At 37.0% G+C, this 12,086-nt stretch overlaps 1 protein-coding gene across 4 annotated transcripts in view; it reads right to left on the bottom strand.

Annotated features, from left to right (window-relative positions):
- The window catches only part of ZNF385D (zinc finger protein 385D), a 332,722-nt gene that overhangs the window by 3,273 nt on the left and 317,363 nt on the right, over window positions 1–12,086 (bottom strand). For all 4 annotated transcript variants that reach the window (XM_077130026.1, XM_077130024.1, XM_077130027.1 and 1 more), the window contains 2 exons: window positions 2,716–2,894; window positions 1,565–1,666 (listed from right to left, as the gene is read on the bottom strand). In XM_077130026.1, the coding sequence (XP_076986141.1) occupies window positions 1,565–1,666; window positions 2,716–2,894 (281 nt within the window). The remainder of the gene's footprint in view (window positions 1–1,564; window positions 1,667–2,715; window positions 2,895–12,086) is intronic.

The following is a 12,086-nucleotide window of genomic DNA, read 5'->3' as shown; positions in this document are numbered from 1 at the left end:
AAAGTGTTCATCTTGAGAAAAAACAAGACATTTTAACTCCATCCCTCTCTCCAACATACTCACATTAACTATCAAGGAACAGGTATTTGAAGATTTATGTCCATGCTTATTAGAGTATCCTAGTGTGTAAACTATGTAACATCAAGGATGTTGGCTACAATTATGTGGTACTAATTAATAAGAAAATAAAACAATAAAATTCCACCCTCAACAGAGAAGTTAAAGAAAGATATTTCCCCTAAAGTTTGACATGTTCTGCTTTTTCTTCGGTGTAAAGAGTAACTACATTCTCTCAATTCTCTTCTCCAGAGCCAGTTCATTCCCTTGCTAGAAGAATCAGTAAGATGGCCATTCTCAAATGCTCGCATAATAGAGACAGTAACATAGTGAGTGATAGGTAAGAAGACGGCCTTTAGATGTTAATATTAACATAATTTTGGCTGCTCTGTTTATTTCAGAACCATTCCTTGATTGTCAAAAGGTGCACCTATGCTGGCCAGAGATAGCACTCCAGGTTATGACTAGTGGGAATGAAACATGACTCTGAGCAGTTTGCACAGCTTCCCAATGCAGCCAAAACTGCTTCTACACAAAAGAGTAAAGTGATTTCACTGCATAAAAATGGGTGATGTCAGTAAATTAATTGGCTCGGCCCATACTGAGGTTTCATAATAGATGATTGCAGTTTTCCTTTAACAATATTTTAATGTGTCTGCAGAACACAATAGCACCAATTATTAATAAGTTCTATTGTGAAGTAAACAGATTTTTGAAATGCACAATTTCAGCAAATGTTATAATAGATCAATAGATGTAAACCTTTCATTGGGTCCTCGGTCCTTATGAAAAGTATGGTCACCTCCACAAGAAAAAAATTCATGCCCATTAATATTAGGTTATGATATCAGAGAGTTCACAGATTTCCCCTAAAGTCTTACCAAAATTCTAGGTCAGGGCATCAGACTAGTAAGCTTTACCAATCTAAAAGGCATGTTTGGAGTGGAGTGGGGAGTGCATTTGCAAGGAAGAAATTTTCCAGGTCTAATCTGCCTTATAGAGTGTCCTCAGATGAATGATTAGATACAATAAGTCATACCCTTGAGATTGGGTTATTCAAAGTTCAAAATTATTGAGGGTCTGAATAATACCAGAGCTTTATTTCTTGAAGATATTCCGAAAAAGATGCAAGAACTTGTTATTCGCTTATTTTCTTTCCTAAAAGTGCCCATTGACCGCAAGACCAGATTCCAACTGAGTGTAACCTGACCCAGAAGAATTTGGCTCTTCTTCCTTCCTTAAGTTCTGTGATAAGCATGAACCCAACTCAGAAAGAAAGATCTCAGGTTCTGGCTAAAAATTGGCAAAAAAAACCCAAACAAGTCATGAAACCAACGATTCCACGGGTTGGAGGAAGGGTTGGAGTCTCGGATCAATTGTTTGCCATTACTTAGATTCATTGCATGTATTCCGTTTAGTAGCTGGCAAAAAAAATAAAATAAAATAAAATTTCAGCAGACTGCTGAGCATTGGAAACTGTATTTTTGGAAGCAAAAATGACACTCACCCCAAGTGGATGTGCTCCTTTCTGCAGTTTGTTGTAAGGACTGTATTTAGGTTTCGGGGGCTTCCCAGCAGCTCTGTCTTTGTGCCTTCTACTGCTAATGTGCTATTAAAACAATTCAAAATTGTTAAAAACAGCTTTTTAACAGCCATCCAACAAAAACTCTCACAAATATTGCTTTAACCTGAGGAAGTATTTTAATTATTTCAGGCAAGTTTCAAAAAGACAAAAAAAAAAAAGAAAAAAAAAAAGAGCATGCCCTTTTGTCCTTAGATTCTGATGGCAGGATAAATATTTTTAAGCTATGCATTTTATTATAGTTTTGACAAACAGAACCACCTTCGTTTTCCCCTTGTCAATGTACAGATCTCCTTTTTCAGAAGAGTTCACAAAGAAAAAGAAGGTCTGAAGGAATTTTATGTTCAAATAAACAAAGATGCCCAGGCAGGCATGAATTTATTTCCATACTAATATTTATCCTCACATTTGTACAGCCAAATGTCAACCCCTTAAATCCTAAAGATAAATACCTAAGGTGCATAAAATCAGCAAAATATCGTACATATGCATATAAAAGAACACAATATGAGAGCTGGGCCTTCAGTTCACAACATATAACTGATCTCTCTGGAAGGCTAGTTAGGGTAAAAGTGAATTCAGCATTATTAGTCATCCTTTCAGCAGGTGGCTGCAGGATATAAAAATACAGTAGAGCACCATGTAATAAAGTACATAAAAGAGTAGCATAGTGTAAAATTAGTTGTAGCATATAAATATCTAAACAAATAAAAATGGAACATTGCAATTTGACCTTTAAAGAAAATCAATATTTTTGAGTAGCGAACATGGTAGAGAAAAGATCGGATACCCTTTTTCCTCTCAAACCTTCATTTACAAGAATAGGACAAACTCACTTCAGACAATTTCTGAAAGGTCCAAGAAGCCATTATGTTCATTTTGTATTCACTCAGCAACAAAAACAGTTTAAATAAATAATGACAGTGAATAAGAAGATAAATGAATGGATGGATGGATGGATGGATGGATGGATGGATGGTAGAGAAAGACTAGAAAAGAAAGGACAAAAAGGAAGCTCAGCCCACTCATTAGAAAGTCTCCAACAGGTTTTCATTTCTGCGATATGTGCCACCTACCTGCTTAAGCTGTGTTTCCGAGTTGACATGCACATCACAGATTTCACAGTGAAATGTTTTGTTTTGTAGACCTGTGTTTCCCTTATTAACAGGTCCTTTGCCTTTCACTCCTGCCCTGGGAAATGCTTTGATAGTCCCACTTCCATTCCGGGCTTCTAGCATGGTTTTGTGCTTAGTACCTGCCAAGAATATTTAGATAAAAAAGAAAGAATCAACAAAAAAATAAAGCTGGTACCTGCCTTTAAGAAATGGCACAATAACAAAATTTGTACCCAGTTTTATTCCAGTTCTTCCGGGGATTACAGGTGAAGTGTGGTCCCACGGAGGCCGAGCATCACACTTTGCACTAACCACCTCAGAAACCACCATTAAATTACTCGTTATTTTTTATAATGGCCCATATTACAAACAGGCACCACCAGGAAAGGAACTAAACCACAGAGTCCTGACATGAAATTAAATGGGTGTGACTTCTTTTTATTTCTTCTTGATGTTAATAAGACATAAATGATAGCTGATGAGGAAGAGTGATTTAGTTGCTAAAGGTATAGTTGGAGGTGATGTGTAACAAATGCAACCAGTATAAACATGGTGTGTTCACAGAAGTGGCACTAATTAAGTACCCACTTTCTAAACAGAATACAAACAAGCTCTTTTGGCTATGTGTTTTAGGTTCAATGAGGAAGAGTAAAAGATCTTAATGATGCAGAAGAAAAGCCATATTAAGGCAGTAAAGCTCACACTGATTGGCTATGTAATTTCAAGAAGAAATTTCAACAATTTCCAAGAAGATGGGGGTGGAATCACAGGCTAAGCATATACACTAAAAATAAATGCTTCTTTTTCATACACTGATAACATCATTGAGCAGTCATGCATAATTAATGGAAGTCCACCTATCAAACATTAATAGTATATTTTTTAATCCCTTAAATTACATAAAATTCATTATGGCATTTCACTCTCAAGATTTCTTTCATAATTTCCTTTTCCTTGGAGTTGACAAGCTTTCTTTGTTTTTCTCACTTAGCCCAATGTTTTTGCTAAGGAATATTCTCTTCTCATCCTCCGTGTCCTTTCCGCCACTCTGTCTTAAGATTTTTTCTTAATAGTTTCTCTTCCTTAATTATATTTGTTAGATTTTTGGTTAGTTCTGCAAGCATGGAAAGCATTCTTAATTTCTGAGTCATGTGCCAGCTTCCTACAAGTATTGAATATTAATGAGGAAAACACGTGGGAGGGGGCTGTGTAGGCGAATGCACGCCACTATCGTTTGAAATAGGGTCAATAAATACGTGGGACAGGTTTGTAGCCACGTTGTCCTTGTTCAAGGTGATTATAACTTTATTGGCTCCAATAGAAAAATATATACTCTCATAACTTAGATAACTCACTTTGAATGTCAATTTCTTAAGCAAAACTTTAAAACAGTCATATTTTGGGTGGTGCAATGGTGGCTCAGTGGCAGAATTCTCACCTGCCATGCTGGAGACCCGGGTTCCATTCCCGAGCCTGCCCATGCCCCCCCCAAAATAGTCATATTTTAATACATGAAGAAAAGAGATATGTTACCATATGGTCAGAAAATTGGAGGAAATGAAATACGGATTCACAGAACTGGTCTGTTGTGGTGCCTGTGATGGCTCACTCAGATTCCCTCTCACCCACCTTCTTTGCAGTATAGAGGGCGCAAATGTTTCCCACTTCTGAAGAAGATGGAAAAAGTGAAAATAAGGCAAAAAAAAAAAAAAAGCTCTATGGAGCTACATATATCTACTACATATGTAGATGGATGTCCAAACTTCTTTATCTCACCAGGTAAATTAATAAAAATGTTTCTTTTTTCTCATACCAAGAAGTATTTGTGGGCCAGTTTGGTTTATGAATTCTTAAGAAGTCAGAGTGTAATAATTCTCATCCTGACTTTTTCAAGGGGCTCAATTCAAATTTTGTTAATATCTTTTTGTGATTGGTGTTTGATAAGGGATTATTTGGTTAAAAAACAGTTCTAACCTAGTCAACGATATTTAAGGAAAAAAAGCCAAAAATAGGTGGCTTATCTCAGGATTGAGTGTCAGGTGAGTCAAGAAGATGAGGGGCAGGGGTTCAGTCCAAACAGCAGGGGTTTAGCAGTAGTGGGCAAACAGCCAGAAAATAAAATGCTCCCTGGAACATCTTTAGCAAGCTAAGACACAGCAATGCCATGGTCCCAAGAGTAAAAGCAGAAATGGAATCCATATGAACACTTAAGAAATACCCATTTCAACAAATCATTTGGCTGTTAACATTATTTAAATCCAGCCTCTCGACAGAAGCTAGAAAAGATAGGAAAAATAAATATACCCACTTATGTAAATCCTACCAATACCCACATACATAAAGGAGGCAGGACTGCAGAAAAGAAAAACTTAACTGCAACTAATAGCTTTGATTTGAATGATTAGTGGTCATCAATAGACTAGAACCTGTCTACAATATAACTTCATGCATTTGGTAGCAGATTGCCAGTCATAATTAAATAGCTATTACACGGTTTTAAAACTTTCATAAGATTTTAAATCTTGATTAGCCTGTAGGGATAGACAGTATTTCTTCCAAATACAGTTAGAATTAAAGAAAGATATCTTTTTCCTTCATGTGAAACATTTAATTTTTGAGAGATAAAATGTACATTAGTAATAGAAAAACAAACTAGGAAAGCTTATATTTACTGAATCTTTAATACACTGCACATACCATTCTAAATTAGTTACATGCTCACAGCTGCCTTATGAGTTAGGCACTATGATTATTCCACTTTAGAAATAAACCAAGACTCCGGAAGGCTAAGTTACTTGTTTGTGGTCACAAAGCAAACAGTACTTGAAGTTCCTGGTGGTAAAAAGTGGATTTCTGGCTAAGTATCTAGAGATATGGGGACTTAGCAAAAAATCGACTAAGGATTTTTGAGGCAGCTGAGCTCCAGTTAGTCAAGCATGTCCTATAACACCCGTAATTTTCTATTCTGCTAAAATAGTCTTTTCTAAACTAGGGACTTCAATTTGAATTTTTTGTATTTCCTTCTTTTTTCCCCCCTTGTAAGGCCCTCTTCTGTCTAGTCGAGTACCATGAATCATGGAGCTCTGTGATGGCCAGTGCTTTCACCTCTGGTTTTAAAAATGCATGACATCTCCTAGGACTCCTACCTTCCTCTGTGCTTGCACAGTAGATCAGTCACAAGTCTGTTTTGGCACTTCAGTCCTTCCTCTTCAGAGTAGAGAATCTGCAAGAAGCTAAATGGACTGTTTGCCTTCCATCACTTACAAAAGGCTGACATTGACAATGACTTTCTCTTGAAGCAAGATTTCTGAAATGTGAACCCAAACTTCAACGGCAGTTTAAAAAGTCAGCAAGTCATAATGCTCTAGGAAATACTGCATTTGCTTTTTGTTCAGGGCAAGATACCTTAGCTGTCTTATTGCACTTGAATCTTCAAGAATTAATGTACTGTAGGGAAAAGTAGCTACCTTCGCCATCATATTTACAACTTCCTTTTTCTAGCTTGCTTTTAAGTTGGGTAGTGGCATAAAGGAGAGGTTAGTGAGAAAGAAAATCGGCAAATGACTTTTATAACTAATTCATAGTCCTTAGGGAAGTTGAGAAAGTTAAAAAGAAACATCAAAAAGAGCACATACTGGGGGTGCAAGGGTAGTTTGGTGGTGGAATTCTTGCCTGCCACGTGAGAGACCTGGGTTTGATTACCCGGTCCATGTACTTCCCCCAAAAGCAAACAAACAGGCAAATAAACAAACAAACAAATTGAACAAATGGTGCTGCAATAATGGGATACTCTCATGGAAAATAATGAAACGTGACCCCGCCATCAGCATACAAAAAAAAAATAAAAAAAGAACATATTTCTACCACCTAGAGGTATTTAAAAATATTGATGGTTATTAGGTATCAGTCTTTTTTCCATTTCTATTTGTGTACTTTGAAAACTTGGGATAACTCAATTAAAGTGGCTCTACATAAAAATTCCCATGGATTTTTACTTTAAGAAATGCACGTGATTTTGAATGACAACATGAGCTTATACTATATGGATATGATATATTTAAGGCTTACCTATTATTAGACATTTTTCCTTTTTTCTATGTAATTATGTTGTAATGAACATCCTACTCATTAAATCTTTTATCACATTTTTTATTGTTTCCTAAAGATAAATTTTCATAAGTAGTATTATAGAGACAAAGAGTAGTCTATTTTTAAGGTTCTTGATTCAATCTGCTAAATTACTTTCTAAACATTACAAAGGAAGTTTCAGAGGGATTTATTTTATAGGGAAATCTATCCTGGTATAGCCTGCAAAATTTGGCCCTCTACAAAATAAATTTCAATTCCTTAAAGCTCAAGTTTCCAGAGTATCAATTAAATGATATTTAACTATGTTAGACTACACCCTTAACAAATCCATGTGGGTGATTCTTTTATTTATCTTTTCATTGACAAGCTCAGATAATTCAGCCTATAGATAATTGGGCAGGAAAATGGTCTGTTTCCATACAAATAGCACAATGCAAAGATTTTTTTATATGTTTATTTATGATATTCACTATGGCATTTTATTCCAACTCTTATGTGGCCTATGGAAGAAAAATTCTCTGAATCTATATACCTGAAATGTCTAATTAGCATCAGAAGCCTCCATGTTCTCTTTTTTAACCCATAAATGCATAAATGTCAAATTAGCCTTTGACAAATTACCCCAACCTTCTACATAGTGTGCATTCTTCCGTGTCAAGAGTATTGCATTGTGTCTTAGAGAGTAAAACTTCGGTTTATTTTATCAGTTTATAAACACACATCAGGCACCCAGGACGGCGTATCCATAGTATGAGATGGCCAAGTGTGGACCAAAATGAGTAAAAGTGGGTCTTTTAATCTCCCTGGTTGAAAATCATTTGCTGATTCACTCTCAATGTATCTCAAGTCCAATTTGTGGAAGTATAAGTAGAGATACCCAAAGAAAGAAGTCAGGAGGAAAGGAGAACTTCACTTTTAGCCTCAAAAAGGGCCACAGAGGAGGAAAACTATGGTGTCGGGACAGAGGTGGGAGCCAAGATGCCCGGGGCACTTGGGTTGGCGGGGGTCAGAATCAGCCACCAAAGTAAACCCCAGAAAGGACTCTGCAGGCAGAGGTCCTGGGGGGCAGAGCACATGGCTGGGTTTGGTCAGGAGATAAATATGTGGAATTGATATCACAGTAACCCTTGAGATCCTAGTACACAAGGACAAAATGTCAGGCATCCAGAAAGCCTTGTTCATCCATAATGCTCAGTCCGATAGTCTGACAGTAGGGAAAACTGATGACTTCCTATGCTTATGTAGAGATGCATTTAGCAATCTTTATGTGCACCCCCCCCACCACATCATCTTAAAAACAAGATCTTTAAGACCATGGGCAATGGCATGTTGTTTTTATATCAATTCCCTAAGAGAGTGTGGCAAAAAGTCCACACATAAAAAATACTCAACAGTCAAGGAATGGAGAAATTAGTCTCACATCCATGCGATAACTGAGATTTGATGCTGTCAGCATTATTTATAAAAGTGTTGCTTTTGTTTACCTTTTGTGTAAATTACCTTTAACAGACCAAAAAAAGATGAGAGTAGTAGATGGTCTTGCCAGCAAATTCAAAGAGCACAGACAAGCATAAAGCAAAAGCCTCTCCATCGCTCAACTTCAAGTGGCATGTCCTTGGTAGGAAAACAATTCCATGTGTAAATTTACAAAAATGTTCTGAACATCAAAGATTTTATCTTAGGAAAGGGTCAAAAGTAATATAGGTTGAACATTCCACTTGGTTTACACAGGAAACCACTTTCCACAACAACAGTCACGTAAGAGTACACACAGCAGAAAATGCATCATGATACATCTCTGAAGACACACATTCTGGTTGTCAGTTAACGAGTGAACAAATGTGAACTAACTAAGCACCGAATGCTCATAAGTAAGTAAATTATTCCTAGATAATAGACCCAAAATCCCCCATGATCACAATCCCCCAAGCATTATTTATGAATTATGGCTGTAGTACAGCACTGTCGGATGGAAGCTTCTGTGATGAAGGAAATGTCCTCATCTGTCCCCTCCAATACAGTAACCATCGGCCGCATGTCACTCTTGAGCACTTGAAAAGAGGCTACTGCAACTGTAGGATATTTCGGGTAAATTTCGTTAAAGAAAAAGACAAAATATATTTTTTAATATCTGTGTTTAGAATTTATAAGTAAAAGGGGGCTTCCAGATCTCTTCAAAAGAATATGTCCTTTTAAGGTGTTCTAAGCATTCTTAGACTGTTTTTGTGGAACCTGCCAGTCTACTCAGGACAGCTTCCTTCTTCCAAATTCTAAAAACAGAAAAGCAGGAATGCCCCAATTCAAAACCTATAACTACCAACTTGTGAATTATAAATCAATTAACTGCAATGTGTAATGATCCTGACATTAGTGAAAAATGAAAAGAGAAAAAAAAAAATGAAATAGCACAACTGACCACTGAATAATGCCAGCAATGGCTGTGGTTTTACTAATACACGTGCTATCATATTTGAGGCTTATAGGTGATATATGGCCTCTTCACCTATTTTTAAAAGGAGAAAAAGAGAGATGAAAGCCTAGAGGACAAATAACTTACCCAGGTTCACAAACAAAAGTTACTTGCAGATCTGAGGGTAAAAATTATGTCTGAGTAATTTATTTCTAGTACAGTCTACTGAACTAAAGTACCTTAATTATTTCTAGTCCCCATCTAGTTACATCTAGTCCATACCACTGGACCACACCACATGTAGTATTTAATGGAAGTTCTATCCCCAAAATTTGTTTGTATAGGATTAAGAATCATTTTCCAACACTAAAAAGAAAACATGTTTTGAAGGGTCGTTTTAGCTTTCCGCAAGCAGCTCACAGATGCATAATTCTACACTCAGTGCTTGAGGTCTTATTTTATGTATATAATATGTTCCTAATAAGAAAAAGAAAAATATTTAGAATTACAATTTGAATGCAAGGGAAACATCTCCCTGCCATGCAGATGGCTGCTTCTGATTAAAACTGGCCTTCAAACTTGCTCCCTTGAAAAATACAGTCCAAAGTTCCAGTGGTTTCCTAATATGTGGCTCAAGAATTAAAGCAGAGAAGTCCTGCAGCTATACTGGAGATGTAAGAACATGAGGGCAGTGGTAAACCAAAGGTGAGGCAGTGAGAATGAGCTGTCCTGGGTACAGAAAATAAAGGGGGGGGGGGGCATTTATAGAAAAATTAGAAAATGAGAATAAAATTGACTATAAAGTGTCTGCTCCCAGGCAGTGTGTGGTCGTTAGATTCAGTTGTCAATTTGGCCAGGTGAAGGTGCCTAGATCTATTTGCTGTGGACATCAGCCAATGGTACGTGAACCTCATCTGTTGCTGATTTTGTCTGCAGTTGGCTAGGAGGCATGCCTGCTGTAATGAATGATGTTTGACTTAATTGGCTGGGGCTTAAATGAGAGAGTGCAACGTAGCACAGCCAAGCAGCTCAGCATACCTCATCTTAGCACAAGCAGCTCAGCCCAGGCCTTTGGAGATGCAGAAAGAAATCACCCTGGGGAAAGCTGTTGGAACCCAGAGGCCTGGAGAGAAGATCAGCAGAGATCACTCTGAGCCTTCCAATGTAAGAAAGAACCTCAGATGAAAGTTAGCTGCCTTTCCTCTGAAGAACTAATGAAATAAATCCTCTTTTATTAAAAGCCAATCCATCTCTGGTGTGTTGCATTCCAGCAGCTAGCAAACTAGACCATGGTGTGACAGTGGCTCAGTGGCAGAATTCTCACCTGTGATGCCAGAGATCCAGGTTCAATTTCTGGTGCCTATCCATGTAAAAAAAAAAAAAATGTCTGCTCTCCACTATCACCATGAACTAGCAACTAAGGCAATGCTGATGATAAACAACCACACCTTTCAAAATACCTTGCTCATCTATATTCTAAGCAAATGACATGGCTACTGTTAATTTCAGTATGCATTAAATTAGCTCATTTTTATTATTTATCCTATAGTAAACATCATATGCTGAATGGAAGTTAATTTGTAGAACTTGCCTAGATACAGTCAGCCCCTATACACACAGACTCAATTATAAGCATTTGTTTCATTAGTAAATTTATTACTGTTTGAAATCCTTTCTGCTCACAAAGGGAGTTTGGGAATTCCATCCCTGTGGTACTACATATTTTGTTTAAATATAAACAACAGATTATTAATAAACAATGACAGCCCAGTGATTATAAAGATGAAGAAATAGAATTTGAGTTAATTCAATTCTGTCACTTGAAATTTTTATGTTTAAAATAAAAAGGTGAAACAGTATGAACTATAAGAGTTTTGTGAGTGCAAATTGCAGCTCATCCATGAGATATTTTACTCAATTTAATGAAATGCTGTCTTTATATTTGAATTTTCTTCTTCTTTCTCATTGTTAATTGTTTGCCATACAATGAAAGTATATATTAAGAGAATGACAATTTCTGGTTATTACATGATTATTACTAAAAACAATTTTGTTATATAGATGAGGGGCATGTTAAAAATGATCTGTTCTGTGACATCCAGGGGTGAAAGTCTCCCTGGAAATGTGGGAGATGATTCCCAGGGATGAATCCGGTACTGGCACCATGAGATCAACAATTCCATCCTGACCAAAAGGGGGAAAAGAAGATAACTAATAAAGTATCAGTGGCAGAGAGAGTTCAAATAGAGTCGAGAGGCTACTCTGGAGGATGCTCTTATGCAAGCTTCAGTTAGACCTTGCTACCTACCATAACCTGCCAACCCCCAACCAGGACCATTCCAGCCAATCCTAAAGAACACCTAGGGCAATTTATAAGATTCCACAAGGGTCCCAAGCCCTAGAGTAACTTTCCAGAAACCTACAACCTCCAGATGGGCCCCTGGTCCAGATCAGTCCTGAAACGTAGCCCACCCTTTCCAGAATATCAGATAGTTCCATCTCCCTACCCCATATTAGTGACAGACTCTTCCGATATGAAAAGGTTAGAATGGCCATAGCCCAAACATCCCTAAAGGGAAGGATGGAAAGATCAAAGATGATGGTGGAGTTACACAGTGAAGATAGGATTTAAGAAATGAGTACGAATGCTGAATCATTAAATTGATATCTCCTTTAGTCTCCAGTATCTTAGAGCAGCTAGAAGTAAAAATCTAAAATTGTGGAATTGTAACCCATGTCAAACTTTGAAATCTGTTCTAAAACTAATTGTGGTGCTGTGCTTTGAAATTTATTGCTTTTTTGTATATATGCTATTTTTCACAAAAAAAGAAGG

Source organism: Tamandua tetradactyla, chromosome 15, assembly GCF_023851605.1.
Source record: "Tamandua tetradactyla isolate mTamTet1 chromosome 15, mTamTet1.pri, whole genome shotgun sequence".
NCBI classification, from domain to species: Eukaryota; Metazoa; Chordata; class Mammalia; order Pilosa; family Myrmecophagidae; genus Tamandua; species Tamandua tetradactyla.
The sequence above is the reverse complement of the archived record's forward strand: the minus strand, read 5'-3'. Positions and strand labels throughout refer to the sequence as shown.